General features: G+C 43.8%; 1 protein-coding gene across 2 annotated transcripts in view; it reads left to right on the top strand.

The window, feature by feature from the left end:
- Positions 1-12,592, top strand: part of MAP3K3 (mitogen-activated protein kinase kinase kinase 3) — a 60,847-nt gene that overhangs the window by 27,164 nt on the left and 21,091 nt on the right. For both annotated transcript variants that reach the window (XM_032870873.1, XM_032870874.1), the window contains one exon: positions 3,411-3,524. In XM_032870873.1, the coding sequence (XP_032726764.1) occupies positions 3,411-3,524 (114 nt within the window). The remainder of the gene's footprint in view (positions 1-3,410; positions 3,525-12,592) is intronic.

The raw sequence follows: 12,592 nt of genomic DNA, 5'->3' as shown, positions 1-12,592 counted from the left end.
CCACAGTGGAATCAGCTATGGTACCAGGACCAGGGCTTATATCGTCTCCTTGATGTTTTGTAGCTTATCTTTTTCTTTCTAGTGCAGGCTTAACAAGAAGCAGAGGTTTAGGAGGGGCTGGAGAGGTGTGGAAAACTGGTGGGTAGCTCCTTCATTGACGGTCATAAATGCTGGATTCTTCTCTCAGAGTTTAACTACCAACTGTAGCTTGTTTCCAAAGTTAGCACCTGCCTGAGTGATTTCTTTAACTCTTCCTTCTCCTGTCCTCCACTCCTCTAGTCCTTATTTTTTCATACTTTGAATATCACCCAGGATGGAATTCTTTTGAATGTCAATTACTTGGCTGCTTTCTCAGCTCCAGGAAAGGTACAAGAGGCTACAGTCTGCTTGGGCTGGTGCTTTGCATTAGTGTGAGAGGCAGTGTGTTGATGCCTAGTAAAGAGTGTGCATCTTGAGGGAACTGAGTTGGAGGGCAAGACAGGAAACCCAGGCAACATCCTGTCTCTTTGAGAAACTGGTCCTTACTGTGTAGTTTTGTTTTATTGGTTGAAGAGTTAAGAATCACCTCCATAAAGCAACCCAAGTGTCCATTAATAGATGAATGGATAAAGAAGCTGTGGTGTGTATATACAATGGAATATTACTCAGCTGTAAAAAAATGTGCAACAACATAAATAGACCTAGAGGGTACTATGTTAAGTGAAATAAGTCAGACAGAGAAAGACAAATAACATTTGATTTCAATTGTATATAGAATTTAAAACAGAAAACAAGAGAGTAAATAAAAAGCAGAAACCGACCCATAAATACAGAGAACAAACTAATGATTAGCAGAGGGGTGGGGGATGGGCAGAATGGGTGAAGGGAAGTGGGAAATACAAGCTTCCAATTATGGAATGAATGAATCGTGGGGATAAAAGGTACAGCATAAGGAATATAGTCAGTGGTATGGCAACAGATGGGGGCTACACTTATGGTCAGCCTAGCATAAGGTATGGACTTGTTGAATCACTGTGTTACATGCCTAAAACTAATGTGACACATGTCAACTATATTTAATAAAACAAACAAACCCTTCAGCTCGAGGGGAATTAAAAAAGGCATTTCTTCCATAGTTTGGGGGCTGAAATCTATAGAAGCTGTGATTTGTTGGCTAAAAACTCCCTGGTCCCCTTTATACAAAATGTATAATTACAATTGGGTATATTGCTAAATAGCTAACAAAAACAAGACCGTCTGATCTTTTGTGTTTTGGACGAATTTTAGAAATACAACAAATTTGGAAAATAAACCACTAACTCTATAGTTAATAAGTAATGCAGATGTAAGTATTTTAAAGTATGTAAACTAAAACATTTGAAATACAGGATATGAGGGGCGCCTGGGTGGCTCAGTGGATTAAGTGTTTGACTCTTGATTTTGGCTCAGGTCATGATCTCAGGGATGTAAGATAGAGTCCTGCATCAGTCTCCACTCTGGGTGTGGAGCCTGCTTAAGATTCTTGCTCTCCCTCTCTTCCCCCTTCCCCGCAATAGCACATGCTCGCTCCCTCTCTCAAAAAAAAAAAAAAAAAAACCAAAAAAACCAAGATAAGAGAACCCAAAAGATATAAATGTCAAATGCATAGAACTTTAAAAAATTGCACCTCAGGGGCACCTGGGTGGCTCAGTGGGTTAAGCCTCTGCCTTCGGCTCAGGTCATGATCTCAGGGTCCTGGGATCGAGCCCCGCATCGGGTTCTCTGCTCGGCAGTGAGCCTGCTTCCCCCTCTCTCTGCCTGCCTCTCTGTCTACTTGTGCTCTCTCTCTCTCTCTGTCAAATAAATAAATAAATAAAATCTTTAAAAAAAAAAAAAATTGCACCTCAAGCTTCAGTTACTAAGAAAGTCAGGCTAGGGGTGCCTGGGTGGCTCAGTGGGTTAAAGCCTCTGCCTACAGCTCGGGTCGTGGTCCTGGAGTCCTGAGATCGAGCCCCTCGTCGGGCTCTCTGCTCGGAGGGGAGCCTGCTTCCCCTTCTCTCTCTGCCTCTGCCTGCCTCTCTGCCTACTTGTGATCTCTGACTGTCAAATAAATAAATTTTAAAAAACCATAAAAAAAAAAAAAGAAAGTGAGGCTAGAGTAAGCCAGCTAATTTGCATTTCCCTAATGCCTATGGCATAGAGCATCTTTTTAGGGCTTATTAGCCTTTTGTCTATCGTCTTTGGGTAATGTCTGTTCAAATCCTTTGCCCTTTAAAAGAATTGGATTATTGGGTGCCTGGGTGGCTCAGTTGGCTAGGCGACTGCCTTCAGCTCAGGTCATGATCCTGGAGTCCGGGGATCGAGTCCTGCATCGGGCTCCCAGCTCCACAGGGAGTCTGCTTCTCCCTCTGACCTTCTCCTTGCTCATGCTCTCTCTCACTGTCTCTCTCTCTCTCTCTCTCAAATAAATAAATAAATAAAATATTTAAAAATAAAAAAGAATTGGATTATTTGTCCTCTTACTGTTGAGTTGTAAGAGTTCTTTGTATATTCTGGATATCTAGACCCATACCATATGTTTAAAAAATTGTAGTTTGTTTAAGCTAAAGCCTCCTTCCTTTATTTTATTATTTTTTTAAAGCCTACTTCTTTTATTTTAAAGAAATAAATTCTTTAAACAATAATTTAAAAATAGGGGCACCTGGGTGGCTCATTGGGTTTAAGCATCTGCCTTCGGTTTGGGTCATAATCTTGGAGTCCTGGGATCAAGCCCTGCATTGGGCTCTCTGCTCAGTGGGGAGCCTCCTTCCCCCTCTCTCTCTCTGCCTGCTGCTCTCCCTACTTGTGATTTCTCTCTCTGTCAAATGAATGGATAAAATATTATTAAAAAATAAAGATTTTATTTATTTGAGACAGAGTGAGAGAGAGAGAGAGAGAGACAAGAGATAGCGAGCATGAGTGGTGGGGAGGGGGAGAAGGAGAAGCAGGCTCCCCACAGAGCAGGGAGCCCAATGTGGGGTTCAATCCCAGGAGCCTGTGATCATGACCTGAGCCCAAGGCAGGCACTTAACCTACTGAGCCACCCAGGTGCCCCCAAAAGAGGCAAATTTATAGAGACAGAAAGTACATTAGTGGTTGCCTAAGGGTCTACAGGTGGGAAGAGGGAATGACTGCAAATGGGCACAAGATCTTTTTGGAAAACTGGGAATGTTTTAAAATGGAATTATGGTGATGGTTGTACAGCTCTGTAAATTTATTAAAAATTATTGAATTGTACACTTAAGGAAAAGAAAAGGGAAATATCTAGATGGTTTCAATTAGTTTTAAGACCCCCTAGTATCCAATGGGATTGTTTTCCTTCAATCTTACTTTTTTCTTGTGTATTTTGCTTATTTTTTAGAAACGAACAACTTTTCTTTTATATGATTGTTTTTCTGTGTCCTGTGTCACAGCTCTCCATCCTGCTGAAGAACCAAGATGATCTTGATAAAGCAATTGACATATTAGACAGAAGCTCAAGCATGAAAAGCCTTAGGATATTGCTGCTGTCCCAGGACAGAAATCATGTAAGTAGCGCCTATGATGGCCTGGCAGCTGAAAACGGAACTTGCTCTCCTTCAGGGGTTTACCTGGCTGCCTGGACAGAATTTTGTGCTTCTCAGCTGCTATTAAAGCAAGCACACAAGGGAGGGGGGTGCGCCTGGGTGGCTCAGTCAGTTGGGCATCCGACTCTTGATTTCAGTTCAGGTCATGATCTTGGGGCACTGGGACAACAGGCTCCATGCTCAGGGTGTCTGCTTGGGATTCTCTCTCTCCCTCTGCACCCCCACTTCTCTCTTAAAAAAAAAATTAAAAATTAAAAAAATGAAGCAAGCACTTAAGTGCAGCTCAGCCCACCGTGTCATTGGCCAGATAGCATTTTGCATGGGATTTCACTGCAAAGTCAAATCTATGTTAAAGTTGCAGCTAAAGGTTACTTGGCTGGTGGCATGGGAATAAGGAAGACATATATGATAAAAGAGAAAGTTCTTTTTCTCTGTACTTATGTTATTTCAATTTAATTTGGACCCCAACAAGAGAGTTTTGATTAGGGTGGAGATGCTGATTAGCAAAGATTGCCAAGGATTCGACGCTGTCATGTAAATCTCTCAGCAACTCCTCAGCAACCATGCCTGTGGCTTGTGACACATGTAGGAAACAAACTTTTCTTTCTGTTCAATGGAAAAGAGGCCATGGAATGGAGGGCCTCTTGTAGTTTATCAGTTGCTGCCTTACCAAATGGCAGGCAGTCTGCAGGGGCCGGCAGAAGTGGGAAATTATCCCTTATGTAGCTGCTTCTCCTAAAAGGTCTCTGAAGGCCTACATTTTACAAGTGATTGCAGTCTGAGTCTGTCTTTTTTTTTTTTTTTTTTTGAGAGCAATCACAAGCACGAGTGAGGGGCAGAGACAGAGAGAGGGGAGAAGCAGACTCCCCACTGAGCAGGAAGCGCAACACCAGGCTCTATCCCAGGACTCAGAGCATGACCTGAGCTGAAGGCAGATGGTTAACCAACTGAGCCACCCAGGCGCCCCCTGACCTTTTATTTTTAAGGAAACGTATTGGGATCGGGCTGTCGTAATGATGAAAGGGAGGCACAGGAGAATGCAGTTGGGGGCCTTAGAATAAAGAAGACTTTTTCTAATATTACAAAAGTGTCCTTGTGACTGAGGATTGTTCTCCTCTGTCCCAGATGTATCTCTTTTCTGGATATGTTTTGGGAAGTATTCTGAAATAAAGTATAGACTTTATTATTTTATTTCTCTGTTCAAGTTACTCACTTACTCCTTATAGTCTTTCTTTATTGCCTACTGTAGAGGATCTAAATGTAGCCTAACATCCAGGGTTTATCACCAACTACCCTGCTTTCCAGCTCCCCAGTTTCATCTTTCCACATTGTTCAGCACACTCCCCCATTCTGCAGTTCTTCCTTACCCTCTGCCATGGCTGTCACCTTGTTTTCAGGATGTAGCTTGATTTACCTGCTACAGTGTTTTCATTGTTTTTCACAGAGGCCATCTTGATTATTCCCTGTTCCTTTAGTCATTGGATAAAATGTGCCTACTAGTTTATAGGTTGCTTGGTAATTGCCCTCTAGTTGTTGCATATTTATAAGTTTTACCCCAAAAGATTATTAAGCTCCTCAAGAGCAGGAGCTGTGACTAATTGTTTTGGGACCCTACCCCACCCATCTTCTTAAGAAAACACAGTGAATGCGTCTTGATTATTCGGCAGAAGTCAAGCGGAGATCATATTCAGCAAACCCTTTCTAAACAGAAGCAGCTAGAATTGGGGTTTGGTTTAATGGAGTAATTGCTTGATTGGGAGCCAGCACCCTTGATTATGATCCCGTCATTCCCTTGATGAGAAGGTATAGACAAGTGGTTCTTTACATCCACTTTCTCATCCTTTAAGGGGTGCACACGGCTGCAGATACTGCTGCAACACCCAGGCTGTTTGAAAGATGACCACCCGATCTCTGATGCCTATGACATTGCATTAGATGGCGCATGAAATAAATGCCACATTGATGCCTCTCTTTCTAAGGACTTATATTTTTAAAAATTGCTGTAATGTCAGTTTAACCTTTTATAAAGTTGAAAAAGACAATTATTGGGGTGTCGGTTGCACAATCTGTTAAGCATTTGACTCTTGGTTTTGGCTTAGGCGTGATCTCAGGGTTGTGAGATCAAGCCCTGCTTGGGGCTCCACGCTCCTCGGGGAGTCTGCTTGGGATTCTGTCTCCCTCCCCCTCTCCCTCTGCCCCTCCTCACCGCTTACACACTCTCTCAATTAAATAAATAAATCTTTAAAAAAAAGGGAATTATCCTATGTAAACCTATCACTGTAACACACTTATTGATATTTACATGTGCCCCTGCAGTTTTGTCCATATGTATACATACTTTAAATGTTGTCATGTGGTCATACAATTTTCTAATTAATTTTTTCACTTAACATTGTCATGCACATTTTTCTAAGATAATTTGTAATCTTCATAATTATAATTTATAAAGATGCATAAATCCCTTGAGTTGATATACCGTAATTTAATTAAATAACCATTTTTGTTACTGTCAGGTCACTTAACCTGCTCCAACTTTTTGCATTTGTAAAGATTTACATTTAAGACTATTAGTGGTAATGGTGGTGATGAGCTGAGAACTTCCTCAACTATACTTCAGGGTTTTTTTAATAAAAAGATTTTATTTAGGGGTGCCTGGGTGGCTCAGTGGGTTAAAACCTCTGCCTTCGGCTCAGGTCATGGTCTCAGGGTCCTGGGATCGAGCCCCGCATCGGGCTCTCTGCTCAGCAGGGAGCCCCCTCTCTCTCTGCCTACCTCTCTGCCTACTTGTGATCTCTCTCTCTCATCAAATAAATACATTTTTTAAAAAATCTTTAAAAAAAAAAAGATTTTATTTATTTATTTGTTGGGGGGAGAATATGGAGGGGGCTGAGGAAGAAGCAGACTCCCCACTGAGCAGGGAGCCTGATGTGGGGCTCAATCCCAGGACCCTGAGATCATGACCTCAGGTACACTTAACTGACTGAGCCACCCAGGTGCCCCACTTCAGGCTTAATAAACACAAGTGTCAGGAACTGGACTTGCTGTGTGCTCAGGAGTCCCACCTCGAGAACAGTGCTTCTCTAACCCTCTGTGATGAAATACTAGTTTTATTCTTTTAATTTCCAGTCTGTTATGGACCAATTCTTTTTAAAACACAAAAAACTGGAAAATGAAATGGAAAAATAAATGAGGGACATACACAATACAAGACCCTAGTTCTTATTGCTAGAGCTGGTAGGCAGAAAGTCACTCTGCTAAATTGCCGTAAAGGTTTGTAAAGAGTTATTTTCCGTTTCTGTACTATCTTGTTGAGGATTATTACACCATCGGCTGTCGCCGGGTCCCAGCCACACAGAGCACGCTTGAGCACCCTGCTCCAGGACAACACAGAGCCCTGCTTTACCTCCAGCTACTAACTGACAGTCACTTAGTTTCTCTACTGAGTTTCTTCCATTTTTAGCAATCTGTTGCCTCATACACCTTTTGTTACCACTTACACCTTCACTTCCCTTCTTATTCCTGTCTTTATTTTTATTTTTTTTTTATTCCTGTCTTTAAATGTGCAGTTTTTCTTTCTGAATTCCTTTTCTACTGATCCTTCTATGACAACTTCTAATCTTCCCTTTGTATTTACCTCTCCTACCTCACCTGGCCAAGGCCATGTTGCAGGCTTCAGTATTGCATTGTTCTTACCTGAGAACTCCTGGAGTCTGGTCATCACAGAGCCTCCCTTTAGTCTGAAGAGCCCCTCTCTAGCCTTGCTTTCTCCTGCCATTTTAAAGTACTTCATCATCTCCTTCAGTAGTTCTTGCTCCCTTAGGCCTGTGCCCTGGACCATTAACTCTTTTTTTCCTAAGATTTTATTTATTTATTTGACAGAGAGAGAGATCACAAGTAGGCAGAGAGGCAGGCAGAGAGAGAGGGGGAAGCAGGCTCTCTGCTCAGCAGATGCGGGGCTCAATCCCAGGACCCCAAGATCATGACCTGAGCCAAAGATAGAGGCTTAACCCACTGAGCCTGGACGCCAGGCGCCCCTGGACCATTAACTCTTAATTTATTCCAATTACAGACTTCTTCTCTAACCATGTTTGTGTTTAACTTTTCACTCTTGACCTTATAACTTCCTAGACTCAGATTTTCTACTATCTTAAAATAATCTCAAGCTTACATTCTTTTGTCACTTCTATCTGTCCCAGCTACCTTAAACTGATGATGGCATTTTGTTTTGTTATCTTAGATTCTCCCTGACAAAAGTAAACTTCTGATCTTCTCATCCAGATGTTGCCCACTTCCCAAATATCCCAACAATGAGTTTGATGCTATCTTGTCTACTATTTAAGTTCAAAATATCAAGGATAATCTAAATAGTAATTCTTTTCAGTCTTATTAAAGTAAGGGGCAAGTGCAGGAAGATAGGACCAAAGTTGTTGAGTACAATAGCTTCAGTCTGGCCCCTGTTTAAACCTAACATCTCACATGTATAAGTGCTTTTGTCTGTCATTTGACTCTTGCAACTTTTAGAGGTCCATGGCAAGCATATGTACTCGCCAGTCTATACCTGGGGAAACCAAGACTTAGGGTCACTTGCCCATGGTGAAGCAGCCAGTGGTGACAGAGCTGGTCTAGAATCCAGATCTTCTGACTTACAGTTCAGTACCTATCAGTTACCCTCCTGGAAAGGGGTCTTAGAGTTCTTGTAACCCTTGGAAGATCTCCCCCAGGTTCCTCCACAGTTTATCAGAAGCAGAACAGAAAGTATAATGTTGCCCATGGGGAGAAGCTGTGAGATGTTGTGTCATTCTCTTTCCCACAGCTCAGAGGGTAACCAAGCTGGAAGAAGGTCCAAGGGAGGACAGCGTTTGCAGGGATTGTATGTGGTCGCGTTTAGTGCAGAAAGGCACCCTAATCACATATAAGCAGTCAAAGTCTAGGAAGCCTTGGAGAGTGCAGATAATGAAAACACAGATTTAGTCACCTTATCTCAATTTGGATGAACCCTTTATTTTTTTTTTTTAAGATTTTATTTATTTATTTGACAGAGTTCACAAGCAGGCAGAGAGGCAGGCAGAGAGAGAGAGAGGGAAGCAGGCTCCTTGCTGAGCAGAGAGCCTGATGCGGGGCTCAATCCCAGGACCCCGGGATCGTGACCTGAGCCGAAGGCAGAGGCCCCAACCCACTGAGCCACCCAGGCGCCCCTGGATGAACCTTTAAAATACTGGGTGTTATCAGGGTGTCTGGGTGGCTCAGTCATTAAGTGTCTGCCTTCAGCTCAGGTCATGATACCAGTATCCTGGGATCGAGCCCCGAATCGGGTTGCCGGCTTGGCGGGAAGCCTGCTTCTCCCTCTCCCACTCTCCCTGCTTGTGTTCCCTCTCTCACTGTGTCTGTCTCTGTCAAATAAATAAAATATTTATTAATAAACAAATAAATAAATAAAATCTTAAAAAAAGATATTGGGGGTTATCTTAGAAGAAGAAAATACAACTGTCATAACTATTGTAGTCTTCTGTGCAAAGTCTCTTGGTGCCACCCTTGAAGCAGAGGACTGGTGAGATCCCGGGGGCCATTTCTCACCTGTGTTCCTATGAACCAAACTGAAACAAACACACAGACACACATGCGTGCACACACACACACACACACACACACACCCCTTTACCCCCTGCAGAGTTGAATCCACTTGTTCATTTTGTCTCTACCACCAAATCTTTTATCAAGATAATCTGTGATCCTACTCTTGTGACCACTTTTTCTGCTGATCTCCTAGTTTCCAGTCACTGCAGTCTTTATGGATGTGGTTCCCTGGTAATTTCTCATGTTGTTTGTGTCAGCTATATACACTGCTACCTACAGGTCCTTTGGTGAGGTTTACACTGAGTAGTCAAATGCCACCTTCTGTTTGCTGTGATTACAACATTCTGTTGGCCACGCTTTATACTTGTGGGCTCTCCTTTCACTCCACTACAGTCCCCTTTTGTTTTTCCTAGCCCCTCCTTCCTCTTTCCCACTTCTTCTTTTTTTTTTTTTTTAAGATTTTACTTATTTATTTGCCAGAGAGAACGAGAGAGAGAGAGAGAGAGAGAGAGAGAGAAAACAAGCAGGGGCAGCGGCAGGCAGAGGGAGAAGCAGACCCCACCAAGCAAGGATCCCGATGCAGGACTCGATCCCAGGACCCAGGGATCATGACCTGAGCTGAAGGCAGAGATGCTTAACCAACTACACCACCCAGGCATCCTCTCTCTTTTCCACTTCTGAGTTGTGCTCAAAGTTCCCTGAATCCTTGCATGAACCTCATTTTTGTTTACCATGCAGTTCTCTTTTATCCCCTTAAATCAGGGTTTTCAGACTTGACTGAATATTACAAATACTTGAGGAGATTTAAAAAATACCAGTCCTTGGCCACCATCCCCAGAAATTCTGTTGTAGGTGGTGTGAGGTGTCTGAAGCCCCATAGGCAGCTCTAGTGGGTGGCTAGGGTCGAGACCCAAGACCTTTAATTGAAGTATGACTCTCCTCCTAAGACCTTGCTGCTCAAAGTATGGTCCATGGACCAGCAGCGTCAGCATACCTGGAAGCTTGTTAGAAATGCAGATTCTCGGGGCGCCTGGGTGGCTCAGTGGGTTAAAGCCTCTGCCTTCAGCTCAGGTCATGATCTCAGGGTCCTGGGAACAAGCCTCGCATAGGGCTCTCTGCTCAGCAGGGAGCCTGCTTCCCCCTCCCCCCACCTGCCTACGTGTGATCTGACTACTTGTGATCTCTTTCTCTTTGTCAAGTAAATAAATAAAAATCTTTAAAAAAAAATGCAGATGCTCAGGGCATCTGGCTGGTACGCTCAGTCAGGTAGAGCATGTGACTCTTGGTCTTGGGGTTGTTAAGTGCAAATCCCACATTGGGTGTAGAGATGACCTTAAAATTAAAATCTTAGGGGTGCCTGGGTGGCTCAGTCGGTTAAGCGTCTGCCTTCAACTTAAGCCATGATTCTGGGGTCCTGGGATTGAGCCCTGTATCGGGCTCCCTACTCAGTGGGGAGTCTGCTTCTCCTTCTCCCTCTGCTGCTCCCCTTGCTTGTACGTTCCCTTGCTCTCTCTCCCACTGTCAAATAAATAAATAAAATCTGGAAAAAAAAAAAACAAAACACAAATTTTTTACCCCATCCCAGACCTACAGAGTCAGAACCTGTGTTTTAACAAGGCCCTAGGTGATTTGTGCACATTAAGGGGTAAGAATCCCTGCCTTCGGGCGCCTGGGTGGCTCAGTGGGTTAAGTCTCTGTCTTCAGTTCAGGTCATGATCTCAGGGTCCTGGGATCCAGGCGCGCATCAGTCTCTCTGCTCAGCGGGGATCCTGCTTCCCCACCCACCCCCACCAACCTCTTTCCCTGCCTCTCTGCCCGATTGTGATCTCTCTCTCTTATGTCAAATAAATAAATAAATAAGTAAAAAAAAAAAAATCCCTGCTTTGAAGCCTCCACTGATTCCCTTCATCTGTTTTCCAGCCTGTTGCTATAACTTCAGCCTTTTCTTCTAAAAACTGATGCTTGTGCTGACTGCGGAACCTACTTTCCTGTCTCAGCTCTTAGAGTTTAAAATTGAATTTAGAGTGTATGTTCTTCGGTGCATTTCAAATTCACGTCGCTGCAATTTATGGAATTCTCACTCCGTGCAAGGCCCTGTGTGCAAGCAGGTGTCCTCAGGGGGGTCATCACGGGGCTCTTCTCTTTCCGACTGCAGGGCTGTGGCCTTTCCTTGCCCTTCACTGGCCTGCTTCCCCAGTGTGTGGCTTTGACTGTTTTTTCCTTTCTGACTCTCAGCAGAAAGCTATTGCACATCGGAGGCTTCAGCAAGAACATTCCACTTCCCCTTGGTTCTGACTTCCCGTTAGAGCAAGACAGTTTGTAAAGACAGCCCTGCATGTGATAAAGTCTGGCGTGGAGAGACCAGAGGAGGCTGCTTGGCAGCTGAATTCACCCCCGAGAGCGAGAGCGGGAAGCCTTTTTCCTGGAGGACAGGATATAGTTTGTTTAGGTTGGACTTTTTTTTTTTTTTTCTTATGTGAGGTAGAAGAGCTCGAGAAGCAGGTTGAAACTTTGCCTCAAGTTATTTAGCACTCCTGACCCCCATTCCCACTCTTGGCAGTGCTCCACGTGCTTGTAATCGCACCCCCACATCACTTGTTCACTGCCCACCTTCGGTTTTCTGCTTTCTCATTGTGAGGGCCCCTTGCGTTGCTTTGGTTTTTTTTTTTTTTTTTTTTTCCCTAGGGCTCACTTGGTGGTTTGACTAGAACAGTGCAGAAGTGAGGGTGCATGTGGTGAGGTTGCTGACCCTATTCTGGGGTCCTTGACCTCTGGCAAAAATGGCACCTGTGATAGCCTTTCCCAGATGAACACAAGCGTGAGGTGGTTTCTCATGGAAACCCTGGTGGTACTAAGCAGCTGAGATTTTGCTGTGATTTGGGGGGAGTGATTGTGGTTGGGGAGAAGCAGCACATCAAGCTACTTTTAGAAATACATGTTTACTGACCAGAATTCTGTTGGGCAGGGAGGTTGTGGTCATTCTCTATTCTGACCACCCCCCAACTCGGCAGGTGATCTCGCTGCTGAAATAATTTCCTGCCATTTTTTCCCAAGCTCGCTCTCTCTGGAGATTTTATGAGAGGGTATTTACAACTCGCTTTTCTGTTTGACATGTTATTATAGGAAAAACCTGTTATTCTTCCATGCCTGGGTCATTACCTCTTAAACTGGTGCAGTGGGTCTCAGTGCTCATCACTGAAGCTATAAAACTACAATGAGGAGGGGCGCCTGGGTGGCTCAGTGGGTTAAAGCCTCTGCTTTTGGCTCAGGTCATGATCCCAGGGTCCCGGGATCGAGCCCCGCATTGGGCTCTCTGCTCAGCGGGGAGCCTGCTTCCTCCTCTCTCTCTCTCTCTCTCTCTGCCTGCCTCTCTGCCTACTTGTGATCTCTGTCAAATAAATAAATAAAATCTTTTAAAAAAAAAAGCTACAATGAGGAAATAGTGGTTTGCCACT

Source organism: Lontra canadensis, unplaced genomic scaffold, assembly GCF_010015895.1.
Source record: "Lontra canadensis isolate GAN:19392208 unplaced genomic scaffold, GSC_riverotter_1.0 scaffold41, whole genome shotgun sequence".
NCBI classification, from domain to species: Eukaryota; Metazoa; Chordata; class Mammalia; order Carnivora; family Mustelidae; genus Lontra; species Lontra canadensis.
The sequence above is the reverse complement of the archived record's forward strand: the minus strand, read 5'-3'. Positions and strand labels throughout refer to the sequence as shown.